The sequence below is a fragment of the Schistocerca americana genome, chromosome 7 (assembly GCF_021461395.2).
Source record: "Schistocerca americana isolate TAMUIC-IGC-003095 chromosome 7, iqSchAmer2.1, whole genome shotgun sequence".
Classification (NCBI taxonomy): domain Eukaryota; kingdom Metazoa; phylum Arthropoda; class Insecta; order Orthoptera; family Acrididae; genus Schistocerca; species Schistocerca americana.
The window spans coordinates 227511296-227527441 of NC_060125.1; the positions used below are offsets into that span (position 1 = coordinate 227511296).

A 16146-nucleotide genomic window follows, 5' to 3' on the forward strand; every position below is an offset into this window, starting at 1 on the left:
TCCTCTAAGCACACTGACCTACTTACTTCCACTACTTCCCACAAAACTGAATTTATTTTCCAGATAGCCTACGTGACTAGAAAAGATATTGTAGTAACTGGAGTACAGGTACGTGTGTAAAATAAGCTTATTTCAGATTTCTTAAGGAACAAATTGTGGGTAACGAAAGGATGATGGGAAATTATGACATCCTTCTTTTAGATGAAAGATGAAGTTGAAGGCAATGGTAGCACTATAGTAAAAGAGAAGGGTAATAAGTATGTGAATTTATTATGAACAATTTTACAAAAGTTATAAGCCTGTACACTATAAGAGTAAGTCAGTGTAACAAGGAACTATGTGACAATATTAATTACAGCTTTCAGTGTGTCAGGACTTGCAGAGCAATATATCACTTACATGTATCATGAAAGTTTGGATGCATATTATTTTTACATAGATTTACAAATATGGTTCTGTTTAATTCAAACTAACGTTGTAAGGCTTTTTATCATCTGCCACTTAGTAAAGAAGAAGCAAATATCTGTTGCAGGATTTGGGGTATGTTCTTCAGATCAAGACAGACAAATGCTCTCCCTGAAGGTAACTGCTTCACTAACCTGAAACACAGTGGAAATATACCTTAAATCAGTTTTTTTCCTTTTGGCTCAGTTTAATATGTAGGACATGTTACACTGTGAAATTGGCTATGAACCAATGACAAATATTTTTCTCTACAGTAATGACAAACATTCACTCACTGAAATAGTGATAGTCAATGAAAAATTTAACATGAAATACAGTATAACATATAGAAGATTTCAAGTCCCCCAATGTTGTTGAAATATGTGAATTGATATTAGCAGATCAAAACTGTTACCTTTCCAGTTCTTGGAATCACTTACAGTTTTTACAGCGAGTTAAGTAAAATGAGTGAGCATTGTACATGCCATTAAATTTTCATATTTAAAGACTGCAGACATTTTGTTAGGTCCACTGTGTTCAATCATTTGAACCTGATGTTACTGAGAGTATGGTTCAATGGCTATCAATAATCCGATGAAAATAACAAATGATTTTCATGAAATGCACGTGGTTTTATACATATAGTGTGCCATCCATTAACAAGCTGCAGGTGAGTGGTTTTCTTCCTTTGTTTATGTTTATTGTTTTCATAAAAGACAGTTGCTATAATGTAAGGAATGCCAGTGACAACGTTGTGGTCAAGTGACCATGGCGTACATTTTTTCCATCCATTCAACTGTTAGAAACTATAATTCAGCAGAAAATTATGATATTGCAAATGAGTACAATGAAGTTAGGGTGTAAGATAGACCACTGAGTCTCAGAAACCATTGTTACAGTCTATGCTGGGTGAATGAATCAGTGGTAAATTCCTATCAGCCAGTAATAAAGGAAGAAATCTGGCAAGTCATGTAACAGAGTAGGACCCCAGAATAACAGACTTGTCATGTAAAAACCTGCCTTAGTATTTTCATCACTATCAGCAAAGATCACTTCGAATTCAGATGTTAAATTTCAGTGTGGATATGCACTGAAGCTACTCAAAACAATTTATGAAACATGGCACTTTTCACATTGTTTCTGCATTTCAATCTGCTTGGTGCACCACCCTGAATTCTCTCACAGTGACACAGAGCTCTCTTGACACTGCTCCTATTGTTTTAGGAAGTGAGCACAGAATCACTAGTTAAAAGTGATCACAATATAACTCAATTTTATAAAGAAATGCAATTTATATTTTACTAGTGACCCATTCCATTTTCGCGTTGGTAGCACTAAGCAGCTATGGCTGGACAACTTCTTCATCTACATCAACATGTACAAAGATACTCCACAATCCACTGTACGGTGTGTGGCAGAGGGTACCCTGTACTGCTACTTGTCATTTCCTTTCCTGTCTGATGCAGTAGCAATTTGAAGAGCATTCAATAAGGAATGCAACATCTTTTTTTGAAAGCAGATTGGTTTTATTCAGGATTACAAGACACCATATTATTCCCCACTCTTTTGGCTATAAAGACCTATTTTTCAACATAGCCTCCATTGTTCCATAAAAACACAGGAGAACTGCCGGATATCAGTAACGTCCTGCCATGATATTTCGGTGCAGAGTCATCTTCAGGTGAGTGCCACTGTAGTAGTACTGGCGAGTACGCGCTGAGCTCCACTATTTAAAGCCTTCTGAGGTGACATTGCGCATGCGCTGCTCAGTGTGTGCGTTCATAACGTGCGCTGCGCCTCACGCCCTCCACTGTGAAAGCCTGGCGTATCAGTATCAGGTCGATTTCCATCTTTATGCAGATAACTACGTCGGCTACGAAGTTTCTCTATAACAGGATTCCAAGCAGAGTTTAGCTGATAACCACTATCTCGATTGATGAGAGTCTCATTGTCAGACAATCTTATTTCCACAGACTCATTGATAATCGAGCTCCAAAAGTTTGATGTATGGGCCAAAATTTTTGTGTCGTCGTAATTCATGGAATGGTCTGTGGAAATACAATGTTCGGCGATTGCGGACTTGGTGGGTTGGAGAAGGCGAGTATGCCGTTGGTGTTCCACAATGCGTTCCTGCACAGTTTGTGTTGTTTGCCCTATATATGATTTCCCGCAATCACACGGAATTTTGTAAACACCTGGTTTACGCAGGCCCAGGTCATCTTTAACAAATCCCACCAGTGATGAAATTTTGGAAGGAGGGCGAAAGATTACTCTCACTTGATACTTTCTCAATATTCTGCCTCTCTGTGAAGAAATATTCCCAATAAATGGTAGATAAACAGTCGACCTGAAGGCCTCTTCTTTGTCCTTGTTCCGTCGTTTGTAGGTCTTCATCACTCTGTTCACTTGGCTAGGTGAAAAGCCATTCCTCAAAAATACTTTTTTTAGGTGTTCCAGTTCCACTTGAAGACTGTCGGTGTCAGAGATAGTATGGGCACGGTGGATCAAGGTTTTGAGAATGCCCGTTGTTTGTGCTGGATGGTGGCAACTAGTAGCTTGTAGATACAGGTCTGTATGAGTGGGCTTTCTATACATCGAGTGACCAAGTGTGCCATCCCTCTTCCGTCACACCAAGATGTCTAAAAATGGCAGACAACCATCTTTCTCTATCTCCATGGTAAACTTTATGTTTTCATGTATGGAGTTCATTGTTTGCGATGGCCTCATGTCAACTTATTGGGAGGGCCTGTAGGCTCACAAGGTACCACTCTACTGGTCGATGTTGGAGCCAATGTTTTGCTGTATCAATGACCTCTCCATTATCCATGCACTGCTTCCTACAGGGTGCATCCTTCATTGGACCACACAGATGGAAGTCAGAAGGTGTGAGATCTGGGCTGTAGGGCAGATGAGGAAGAGCAGTCCAATGAAGTTTTGTGAATTCCTCTTGGTGTGCAGACTTGTGTGAGGCCTTGCAATGTCATAGAGAAGGAGAAATACTTTTGTATTTTTGTGGCCACATTCCAACACCGCAGGAGTCACAGCTGTGTGCTGCTGGCTGGTATGTGGGATATCAGACAGGTTTGCGCAATGTTGTTGCAATGACAACGGATGCCCCACCCAAAAACTCACTGTGCTTTTGTTCACATTCTGGAAGCACCTATGAATATCTGCAATGCTCCAGTATTCTGCCAAAATAAACTCAGTGACAGCTCTCTGCTTGGAACACAGTTCTGTTACAGACACCATTTCAAAGGCTACATATAGTGCTGCTGCGTATCAAAAATTCATGAAACTATAGGGGCTGAAGTCGGAATTTTCCATGATGTCCCACAACAAATTCCACATTTTTTCCACCAAAATTGGCCAAGAAAAAAAGTTTTGTTTACTTATTCAACACACCTCATAGATTACATACAAAAATCTTCTTCATGAATCATTCTATCTGTTAGTGTAAACTGTATCAAAATCCCTACAACAGTTCCTGATGTTAACCTTCACACACTGACAGAAAAATGCAGTGGGTGGAATTCAATATAGTAATACATGTAGCTAACAATTTTTTCCAAACCGGTAAGGAGTATGTACAAATAAATACAAGATTCTCATCACGTCAACATTAATTTTATTCGTTTCAAGTATTGTAAAAATGTGAAATACTGATGCAATGCTCCACCAAGTGTTGCTCCAAAGAGTTGTTCAGGATTTTTTTCTCTGGTGTTTCAGCAGAGTTTTTTGCAATTTTGTTTTTGCAGTGTGTAGCTGCCGTCAGACCAAACAAACACTGCTCATGATGTCTTTCATGCAATGCCCATTATCAACAGAAAGCATAGGTTTGTTACCTGTCACAAACAAAATGGTTTTTAAATTGGAATTTTATGTGCTCATCTTTTGCAGAATGCCTTTGACGTTCCTACACAAAACTGAGCTGGAGTTAGGAATGCATCCAGCCTAATGTCAGCACACTTTAGGGCATGAATATTTAATCAGTTTTTTAAACAAAGCAGAGGAAAACTGATCGTGCATTAGCGATTGTAATTTAAGAATATTGACATGGTAGTAGGATGGAAACTGCAGTGATCTGTACACAATAATTTTCTCTGTTAAGATCTTTCACCAACAGAATGAATTCGCAGTCTAATGATTGAAGTACATTCATCATGCCAAGTGAAATCCGAAATATTGTACTTCTTTGTCAGGGTATGTTCTAAAATAAGCTCATAATGATTCAGAAATTTCATGACTTGACCAAGAATCTGTAAGGACAAGTGGACAGAGACAAAAAAGATAATACTTGGAGAAATGTTCTCTTTTTCCATTCTTACACACTTCAGTAAGTCTTCCGCCTCAGCTTTTCACAAGTGATCCATCTAGGCTGATCACATGCACTTCTGTGTAGGAATGTGTAAGTGAAGACTTGGGTTGTTTAGTCATCGGTTACCTCCTTTAGTTTTGCCTTTTAGCATGCATTTCTTTTTCAAAACTAGACTATCTGCATTGGAAACATGAGACTGACAAAAACCAGGTCTCTTACATTATTTACGGAAAAAATCTTATATCATTTCAATTTGAATGACTTCTTTTCTTTCAACATGTTCCTTGACATAAATTTTTGAGATTCCTTGATGAATGGAATCCATCTTGGAGAACTTGGAAATTCATTTGTGCCTGTATTGTTGGCAATATCTCAAGCCCAGTCACGCAAGATTGTACTGGTGATATTAAATGACTTTTCACTGACTTCAGAAAAAAGCTTAAAAAACCTGTATTCAACATCATCATTATTTCCAATCAACTATTATACTGATGTGCAATTTCATTTTTTCATTAATACAGTTCACATTCAGAACAAGCAAAATAAAATTTCTCTTGTTCGGTACTGATATGTGGACATTTCTTACTCTTTTTGAGATAGGTGATAAATGTAGCACTATCATTCATACACTTTCCACGAGAATATTGATGTTCAGTTTGTTTCTTCTCTTTTGCTGAATCTGCCGTTTGTAACATCAAGTATTTCAGTCATTTCTAACCATATGTCTGCACTATTTAAATGCTCAGCCAAAAGCATAATAATATTTTACACATTTTATAATTTTCACACTTATTTTCTGTGGTGGTTTCAGTGGATAGCTATTGTGAATGTCTACAACAAATACTAAAACATTCTCAGACCTCCCCCGCCTGCACAGTGAGAATTAATGTTGAGAACATATTTTGAAGCTCAAGGTAAGTCAAAACAGAGCATTTTCAAATGCTTACATGAAATTAATGGATAGACAAAATACATAAATATTAATTTTTAACTCTCGAGTGGGTGTGCTGCTTTTCATAACATGAGCAGTCACATGGCGCACTTTGTACGCATATAAAGAATATGCTGTCCTTATGTTACCAGGGTAAATATGTATGAGCAAATCATAATTTAATGTTAGTTTAATTAAACAACAGTAAAATAAACTTCCATAATATGAGCTAATGCACTGTTTTATTAAACAATAATAAAGTAAATCTTTTATTATATCACTCTGGTGCCACGGACGACTTGAAGCATTAAACAGTGCAGTTGTATATCCCAGCCAACTGCTTATTCCATTACTAATTTTCTCGTAAACAACTGCCTCATTGTTAGATTGTGCTGATGGCTCATAATCTGGGTCACTTTCTTGAAGGGATCGTAAAGTTTTTTCTTGTCTACCTTGCTTTATATTTTATCTAGTTATATCTAGTTTATCTAGTTATATTTTATATTTTTAAAAACAAGGATGATGTGACTTACCAAATGAAAGTGCTGGCAAGTCGACAGACACACAAACAAACACAAACATACACACAAAATTCAAGCTTTCGCAACAAACTGTTGCCTCATCAGGAAAGAGGGAAGGAGAGGGAAAGACGAAAGGATGTGGGTTTTAAGGGAGAGGGTAAGGAGTCATTCCAATCCCGGCAGCGGAAAGACTTACCTTAGGGGGGAAAAAAGGAAAAAAGGACGGGTATACACTCGCACACACACACATATCCATCCACACATATACAGACCCAAGCAGACTTCCGCCTCGACTGACATCTCTGCCCAAACTCTTTGTCTTTAAATATGTCTGCTTGTGTCTGTATATGTGTGGATGGATATGTGTGTGTGTGTGTGCGAGTGTATACCCGTCCTTTTTCCCCCCTAAGGTAAGTCTTTCCGCTGCCGGGATTGGAATGACTCCTTACCCTCTCCCTTAAAACCCACATCCTTTCGTCATTCCCTCTCCTTCCCTCTTTCCTGATGAGGCAACAGTTTGTTGCGAAAGCTTGAATTTTGCGTGTATGTTTGTGTTTGTTTGTGTGTCTGTCGACCTGCCAGCACTTTCATTTGGTAAGTCACATCATCTTTGTTTTTAGATATATTTTTCCTACGTGGAATGTTTCCCTTTATTATAACCATATCATATATTTTATATTTTGTGTTACTGCCACTCACTTGGACATATGTCAACACAACATGTTAATTGAAGCAATAATGAAGGAATTGGTATGGGTTCAAATTGTGTAACAACAATGGAGCAACGCAAAATCACTTTCTTTGTGGTTGGTGCACTTTATGCACAAACGTTCCACTTGAGGGTTAACAAAGCATTGAAATGAGATTTTCTTCAGATCAGTTGTAGCTGAAATCTGGCATGTGAATTTTATGTGACTTTAACTGCAAGTGGAAAACAAAATTAAAACATCATAAATCTGACCATTCCCTTGTGAGATTACATTGCACCTACATAAGAATAAAACAGCAATTCATTATGATTCCGAGCATATCATATGGAAGAATGAGGAACTGAACCTTATTATTCCCTTGCTACTGACCCAGCCTTAAGTTAGTCTAAGCTTTCCCCACTGGGAAGTAACATAGTGAATTCACAACACTGAGACACCTACAAGAGGTCACAAGAATTGCTTCAAACATACAGCATGAGGATCTCTTGACCAAGTAAGAAAAATAAAGACAATAGAAAAATTATAGTATCTGAAAAAGTTTAACAAAAACAAATTGCATTGTAAAGTTATGCAAATCTGAGAACTAAACTTTTACATCCTTTTCATTAAAAATTTTCTTCTAGTTCAGCAATTTCAGAATATGATTATGAAATCTCACACTAAACTTTATTATTCTCATACAAATAAATGCTTGTTGTAGCTCACCTTTCAGCCTGGTCACCAAGAGAGCCTATGAAGATGGCATATGCATTGACATCAGCATTTGATGTGAGGGCAGCAGCAAACCTCTGTGGTGGTATGCCATAGCGTTCTAAGTTCGCATCTGACAACAAAACAACTATTGCCTCATCACAGTCCTCTTTTGCTAGTGAGTCAATAGCTTGCTTTGTTGCTTCTAATGTATTGTCTCCCGACATACAGAACTGTGCATGTGCATGCATTGTCTGGAATGAAAAACAGTATGTAACAGCTCAAACAATTAACTTTTCAGCCTCAGTTGTTAATATGAAATGAGAAGCAGTGGACCAAACAACATGACTACTGCTGAAATATCCATTATCACTGAGTATTAGTATAACATGGCATTTGAATTTAATTTAATAAAATTCAAGACAAGCACAAGTATGATTTCAAATAATGGAAAATCTGGGTTGGTGGGTTGGAATAACAACAATATAATTAGGATAGGTCGCTACTTACGAAACACAGAAAGTACTGATCTACAAAAAGAGACACTCAAAAGTAGATTTTGGGAAATTGTTAAGCTATCAGATTAAATCCATCATCAGATACAGACGAAAAAACCCACAGCAACACACAACTACTTTTGTCTCTGGGCCCAAGTCGACGACAGTGACTCTGTGTGCGTGGTTGTGTGTGTGTGTGTGTGTGTGTGTGTGTGTGTGTGTGTGTGTGTGTGTGTCTGTGTAACAATTTCATATTCCATACCACATTTATGGTACAAGAAAAAACAACATAGGATATATTACCAGAAAAATATTTTTTTAAGTTCAACTGTTTAAACAGTTTATGACATAGAAACTCTTTCACTACAGTGACACACACAGGAACCAAAGAATCAAGCATGAGTCAATGAGGTAGCAACATTTCAGAGAAATTGTGTTTGGCATTTAAGAGCTATACAATACCGTCAATTACTACTATAAGCATAATAAACTTGAAAATGCAAAAACTGACTGGTAGCATATTAAATAAATTGCTTCTTGAAGGAAAAATGAACTCAGGCATGAGATGAGGAAATGTGTAATGATCAAGGGTTGCCACACCTGGTGACCTGAGCATAGATTTTAGATGATCTTTCACTTCGGATCATAACTTCCACCCAACATACAATCTATAAAAGAATGTGGACAACAGAAGCATACAGATAATGATAACTGTCCATAAAACAGACACACAAGCAAACATTGCAACAACTTCAAACTTCTGGCTATAGGCTGAAAAGAAGAAAATTAGCAAAAAGAAAAAGAAGAAGAGGAAGGAGGGAAAATATCCATATATATTAATGAGATAACATCATTTCAGATAACTTGTGTTTGGCATTTAAGAGGTATACAGAACTTGAAAATGCAATATACATAAAAGCATCCCAGACATAAAAATGCTTTTTTGTAGCTCAGAAACCACACATTTAAAAAACTGATGAAGCGTCAGTTGCTTCTGTCTGCACTGGCATTTAAGCATAGTTTTCTATGTGGTACAGCCAATAGTTAACAACATCAGGCAATTCAGTTTTTCGTGTAAGCATGAGTCTGTGATCAGACAACATTCAGACTGATTGTTTCAGAGGAACAGGACTGATTTGCATTCCATCTCCATTTCATCTTCACACTCCAGTGATTGGTCATTTGTGATCAAACTCTATTAGCCATGTGACAAACTGTACTCCTGTCATTCAGGCTTGTCACTAATTCATGTAGTAACGTGACAGTTTACAAATGTTTTTGAAGCAACAAGAATCCGCAGCTTTACCAGTGACAAACAACTTTAGTTTCTCTTTTCTATTAGCACTGTTGTGAGTATTGTTAAATTGTCTTTTCTAGGCTTCCCACCATGGCAGGTTTCATTTTGTACAATGTAAGACTTGTATGGCATGAGCTCATAAGTCATTCAAAATTTTCCTACACTAAATATGTCACCCTTTTCATATAGTACTGCCACGTTTTTAAAAACAACATTTTACCAGAAAGGAACATCATGACTTGTCACTTTGAGTAATAGATGCAAATCCAGTTTGGTACATCCACTGAATTAAAACATGTTCAGCTCAGCACAATTCATGACTTTTACTTTCCGATACTATGAAGCAATAGTTGAAGGTCCGTCTACATGTGAACTTTCACTTGTATTGTCAAAGATGGTATCCTGTGAGATATAGTCTCTTTGAGAATGTCTTATTTTCAGTGTACTTCCATTCATGTGAGACACTCTCTCTTTGAGAATGTCTTATTTTCATTGTACTTCCACATAATTTGCAATTTTTTGGCCAATTTGCAATTTTTTGACCAACGAAAATGCTTGCTTACTATTTTGCACAGCCATTACACAAAACTCTAGACATTTTACTGTGTACAAATGGCAAAACTATTCAGTGGCTACACACGTTTGTCACAAATGAGTGGGTGATGGGAAAGCTCACACTATGTTAGCTGTATGAAGAATGCAGTCAGCAACTGGAACTCAGGAAAGTAACAACCAAGGAAAGAAGGAAGATTAGGGTTTAACATCTCGTTCACACTGAGATCAGTAGAGATGGAGTATAAGCACAGAATGTTGCAAGGATGGGAAAGGAAATCAGCTGTGCCATTACAAAGGAGCCATCCCAGCACTTGCCCATAGCAATTTAGGGAAATCGCAGAAAACCTAAACCAGGATTTTAACCATCATCCTCCTAAATGAGAGTCCAATGTGCTAACCACTGTGCCACCTCACCCAGTGTGTAACAATCAGTGAGGGGTACTATTAACAACAACCCACCCTTTCCCTTGTGCTATTTCATAAGATGTCCATCACCTGCTAACCACCTTTTGTGAGGCTCCCACAGCCATATAATAATTTTCCACTGATGGAGAAACAACATATCTTATGTGGGAGAGGGACTCTTTAAATAGGAAACACTTTGTGTAGCCTTTTCCGGAATCTTTCACAGAACTTGAATCAAGAAGTGTTTTACACTGGACAAGATTTTAAAGGGAGCTTCTTAATGGGGGTTTACTGATACTTATTTATTGATACTTACTTTTCACCTCATAACAGAACACAACTGGTACAAATAATTTGAATGTATGCAGCTGAAGCAATGAATTATGTAATTGTTACAGTTTTGTAGTATTATAGATGAACAGAGTATTCTAGGGAATATAATGGAAGAAATGACTGATTTTCACAATATTTTACAACACAGCTCATTTGGCAGAATCGAATATTGCTGAAATAGTGAACTGCCAAGACGAGCAGATGTTCTGTGTTGTGTCTATGCATATACTGCCAAAACTACTGTTTTAACAATTAGGAGTCAGCCAGAACAGAAATGCCAGCTTTGGAGGACTGATTTGGTAATGGAAGAACACAATGAATGTGAAGTATAATGGTACCAGTATAACCTCAAAGAACGATTTACATATAGAAAAACAGGCATTTCAGAATGTACATGAGAAGTGATTGTTATTGTGTTGCACAACAATATCAATTTCTCACCAAAGACGAACACACCACCTGTGGTGGGCTTTGGCCAGTGAACAGCACACTACTGGTCATGGTGGGATAGGTCACACCAAGTATAGAGGAAGGGGGACGGGAGTTCTGTGCGGCACCATGTTTCTGTTAATAGCCAGCTCGAAGACTGAGCCCTTCGTACTGGTTACTCAAGCTATTGCCCCAACTGCCCACAGATGCAAACCACTGATCTACCTGCATTACATTTGTGGATATTATTTGGATTGACAGTGATTCTGGTATTAACAACTTGCTGTGAGATGATTTACAGACTGCCACTTCGGCAGTCTCACTCATTGAGGCATAATGAAATGTGGATGTTTAAAGTAAGCCATTCCCCCAAACCTGATATTTCATTAGGGATAAGGTGAATTGGACTTTATGTGTGGATTAGCAAATAATGGATCAGATACTGACTTTTTACAACTGTGGCAAAGACAAATGATGTTGCATGAACTGTAAATAACGCAGCTATAGGAAAAAGAGAACAAACAGTTGGTGCGACAACAGAAATTGTGAGACTGGAGCTTGCAACCACAGCAGAAACTTATTACAACATAGGTGTTGCCTACTATGCGGCTGCCAGCTTTCTCACCGTTTGAGAATGGCAAAGAGAACTAGGAGTTCTACATCAAGAAATTGTGGCAACATTTTGAAGTTTATAAGGAAAAGGACATGCACAGCCATAAAACTTTCTTTTTCTCACAGTCTGTACTAGATGTGCTTCTTTTGCCACCTAAGCTGCACCCAGCAGCTGATACATACAGTGTTATTTGTGGAAGTTTGGACTTACTTATAGCATTCTACAGCCAGCAGACACAAACTGTGGCAGAAAATTTTTATCAAATGTGCAAAAGTGTGAATTAATCTTACAAGGCAGAGGTAACAAATTTGCAGGAATTAAGATGTAAATGCAGCTTTACATGTTTACAATGTACTCAGGTAACGCCCAAAACCTGTTCGTCAAATGAACTGGGATGGCCCTACGATCGGCTCCTCGGAAAGTTTTTTTCTGCCTGCCAGACTTTGGAACGATCTCCCACTCGACCACGGGTGAGGAGTCAACCTCAGTGCAGGCAGTACCTGGGGAGGTCACAGCAGTGGACCGATCGGAGCACACGTGGGATGTGCTCAACGTCCCTCGCATCCCCACGTGTGATCCCCCACAGTGACGCCCCTTGGCAGCAACCTCAAGCTGCCTGACAGAAGCCAATGCAGCCTGAAACTGTGAGCGAAGGGTCGCCAGCTCAGCTCGCATCTGTACACAACAATCACAGTTCCTATCCATTACTGCAGTCGCTCCTGTTTGAATCTCATAAAAATATGTAACAAGCGAACGGTGTATTCACCTTATTAAGTAGCAGGAACTAGCGGTGCACTCTCGCTGATGGTCTAACCGACTCTGAGCTGTTCTACCCAAACAAACAAAACCGTGCACGACACGAGAGTCGATACAAAGGTCGATAGCAACAATTGGTACTGTACACTACACTGTTATTGAAATAAAAGGTTGTTCCTAGTAAGCACTTGAACACACAAGAAATTACAAAAATAAACTAGTAACTACACAGATAACTGAAAATAAGTCGCTCCTGTTTGGAGCTCGTAAAAATATGTAACAAGCGAACGGTGTACTCGTCTTATTAGTAGCAGGAACTAGCGGTGCACTCTCGCTGACGGTCTGACACTCGAATGTACAAAGAAGGGCAGCTCGTTTTGTATTATCGTGAAATAGGGGAGATAGTGTCACAGACATGATACGTGAATTGGAGTGACAATCGATAAAACAAAGGCATTTTTCGTTGTGACGGGATCTTCTCACGAAATTTTAATCACCAGTTTTCTCCTCTGATTGCGAAAACATTCTGTTGGCACCCACCTACATAGAGAGAAATGATCATCACGATAAAATAAGAGAAATCAGGGCTCGCACAGAAAAATGTAAGTGCTCGTTTTTCCCGCGTGCCGTTCAAGAGTGGAACGGTAGAGAGACAGCATGAAGATGGTTCATCGAACCCTCTGCCAGGCACTTTATTGTGAATAGCAGAGTAATCACATAGATGTAGATGTAGATAATGTCAGGCACCACATCCAGACTCTCTTATTCATCATATCATTCTGTAGTATGCAAAGCTTTAAAATTGCACGGCCCTTATCTCAATCAGATATTACAGATAATCTAAGCGTTTACACTTCCCCAGCAAGTTGAAATTCATACAGAACATGAAACGGAAAAAGCATTGGTGCACCAAGTGCATAGTGCATCACAGACGTCCTCACATTAGATAAGTTCAGACTCACATGAAGCACCCCCCAGGCATGTGTAGTCAACTGGTAATCTCTCACAGCCACCTTATGAATGAGATCACCATTGGGAAAGACCCCCAATGGCGATCCAAAAATAGAGTATGGTCACAGTGGTTTGGTTGCCTCTACCTCTCCATCCACTGCCATATACCCAACAGGTGCACAAACTGCAGCCTCCCCACTAACTCTGCTGGTCTCTGAGACAGTCAAGCCTCAGTATCATGCTAACAAATGCCTTTCTGCCCCCTTAGACCATACCCCCTGAGACCGTATGTATCATAGTTATGTACCACAGCCAGATACCATACCCAGGCTTGAAGTGGACGGGGAGAGGATGGAATGGACACAGGTATGGTGTTAGGTAGGGACATCAATATCCAGCCAGAGGTGAACACGTGATAGGGAACCGTCTCTCATCAGAGGGCAGCACCGACATATGGTGCGCTACGCAGCATTTAAAAGCTGCTGTCACCGTATGAGCACTTTGTGTTCAATGCCAATGATACTGCTCATTCAAGCTATGCACTGTGCTAACCTTGAAAGCTAGACAGACTACATTCGAACTGACAGTAACAGTGCTAATTACGACTCACTATGAACTGGTTTACATATTGCCAATTTGGCCTGGTATCTGTACTAAAGTTACATGTACTGTCATGTATATTCGTGCCTGGAGAGACATTCTTGTGTTTAAAACAAATCATGCTCCAGGGTCAATATTTCTATTTTAATATGAATCAGCGTCAGGAAAAAAAATGCAATTGTAAAATCCCAATTAATACTTTAGTACATCAACAGCACCACAAGATCTTTACTTAAATACTGTGTTAACCATTCACTTACACCTGGCTCTATCACTCTTGCAGTAGCCACCAGAAAGATTGCGGGAGGCGCACATCGAAACGGCGCGTCATGGACGGTAGTTGCCGCAAGTAGAGTCACGACCACCAGAGGGCATGCGAGAATTCGGACGCGACCTCTGCCGGCATAACAACAACAACAACAACTCCGGCAGCACGGGCCGTGCCCAGTCAGTTAACATCGGGCATGCCTAGGACACAGTCCCGGTCTACGCTAAGTGAACTGCGACGTAAATGTGAACAGTGTTACTACACAATTGGCGACGAGGATGGGATCGTTCTTTCGCATGTTGCGTCGTCATTCCGGTTTCGCAGCTTCTCCACGGCATGGAGGATTTAGTGCGGGTTTTGGTTGAGCAGCAGACGGAGCTCATTGCCACCATGAAACAAGTGTTTCCGGTGTTAATCTCCAGGCCGTCTGTTCCAGCGCCGTTCCCTCGTCCCTTTCCCCCATATGACAAGACAGCGGAGGATTGGGATGCATGTGAACATCGCCTTCTACAGCATTTCCAGGCGTTTCATGTTGCTGATGCGGAGGTATGTTGTGCTCCCTTCTTGTCTTGGATATCTCCCTCGCTGTATCAAGTTTTGCGGCAGCTAGTGCCGTTGCAGGAACCCTCGTCCTTGTCTTTTGACGCATTGTGTTCATTGCTGTCTTCATATCATCGCCGCCGCATGCATGTTGTGGTGGCTAGGGTCGAGTTCTATCAATGCAAGAAACAGCCCCATCAGTCTTACCGGGCGTGGGCCGCTACCCTGCACAGTCTTAGTCGCAAGTGTCATTTTGTCACGGAGCAGTTGCAAGAGTCGTATGCCCACGTTATGGTACGCGACGTCATTGTTTGTTCGGCCCCTGATAGGGAGGTCCTGTCCATTGCTCAATCGTATGAAGTCTCTCACGCCACAGGTCAACAGCTGGAAGCGCGGTGCGACGTCGTGGCGGTTCAGGGCGGCACGGCCGCGTCCACTGTGTCTAGGGTGGACGACGTGCGAGCGATACAATCCGGCCGTTACGGCCGCTCCCGCACGGCGCGTAAACAGAATTCCGGCTGCCAGCCCCTGTTGCCGTCCTGTGCGTCATGCTATATACATCATGATCGGTCAGAGTGCCCCCAGCGTTGGGCCGTTTGTCGCAAATGTAATAAAAAAGGTCACATTGCTAAAGTTTGCCACTCAGCCGCAAAAGAATCGAAGGAAGCAGGTACAGAGGACATGGACGTTGACATTCAGGAAGTTTCATCGGGCCAGGCTCCCGACGCATCGGCACGCAAACTCTTTATCGAGGTGTCGGTTCGGTCGCGCCGGTTACAACTGCACGTAGATACGGGCGCGGCAGTGTTGTTGTTGAATGCACAAACTTATTCCGACCTTGGATCGCCCCCGTTGGCGCCAGTTTACCGGCATCTACGCGGTTATGGTAAACAGTTCATTCCCCTACTGGGTCAATTCACTACCAACGTGACTTACAAATCAGTCACTCGGCCTATTACTTTTATTGTTGTCAGTGATGGGAGCTCCACTAACCTTTTTGGCCTGGATGCCTTTCAAGCTTTCAGTTTTTCTATCGCTGACACCATACAGTTGGTCTCCGAACACGTTCCCTATCAATCATTTGAATCTTTGATCTCCGACTTTCCAGATATTTTTGAGGAGGGCCTGGGGCATGTTTCAGATTTTGAAGCTCACTTAACATTGAAGGCATTGGCTCGCCCGCGTTTTCTACGTGCGAGGCAGATTCCCTTGGCTCTCCGCCCTCAGGTAAAGGAAGAGCTAGACCGGCTGACAGCCCTAGGAGTCGTTCTTCCCATTTCTTCTAGTGAGT

At 40.5% G+C, this 16146-nt stretch overlaps 1 protein-coding gene across 1 annotated transcript in view; it reads right to left on the minus strand.

Moving 5' to 3' along the window:
- Positions 1-251: 251 nt before the first annotated feature.
- Positions 252-16146, minus strand: part of LOC124621879 (von Willebrand factor A domain-containing protein 8) — a 264064-nt gene continuing 248169 nt past the window's right edge. The window contains exons 32-33 of the mRNA XM_047147344.1: positions 7627-7865; positions 252-599 (exon numbers count right to left, since the gene is read on the minus strand). Of these exons, the coding sequence (XP_047003300.1) occupies positions 491-599; positions 7627-7865 (348 nt within the window). The 3' untranslated portion in view covers positions 252-490. The remainder of the gene's footprint in view (positions 600-7626; positions 7866-16146) is intronic.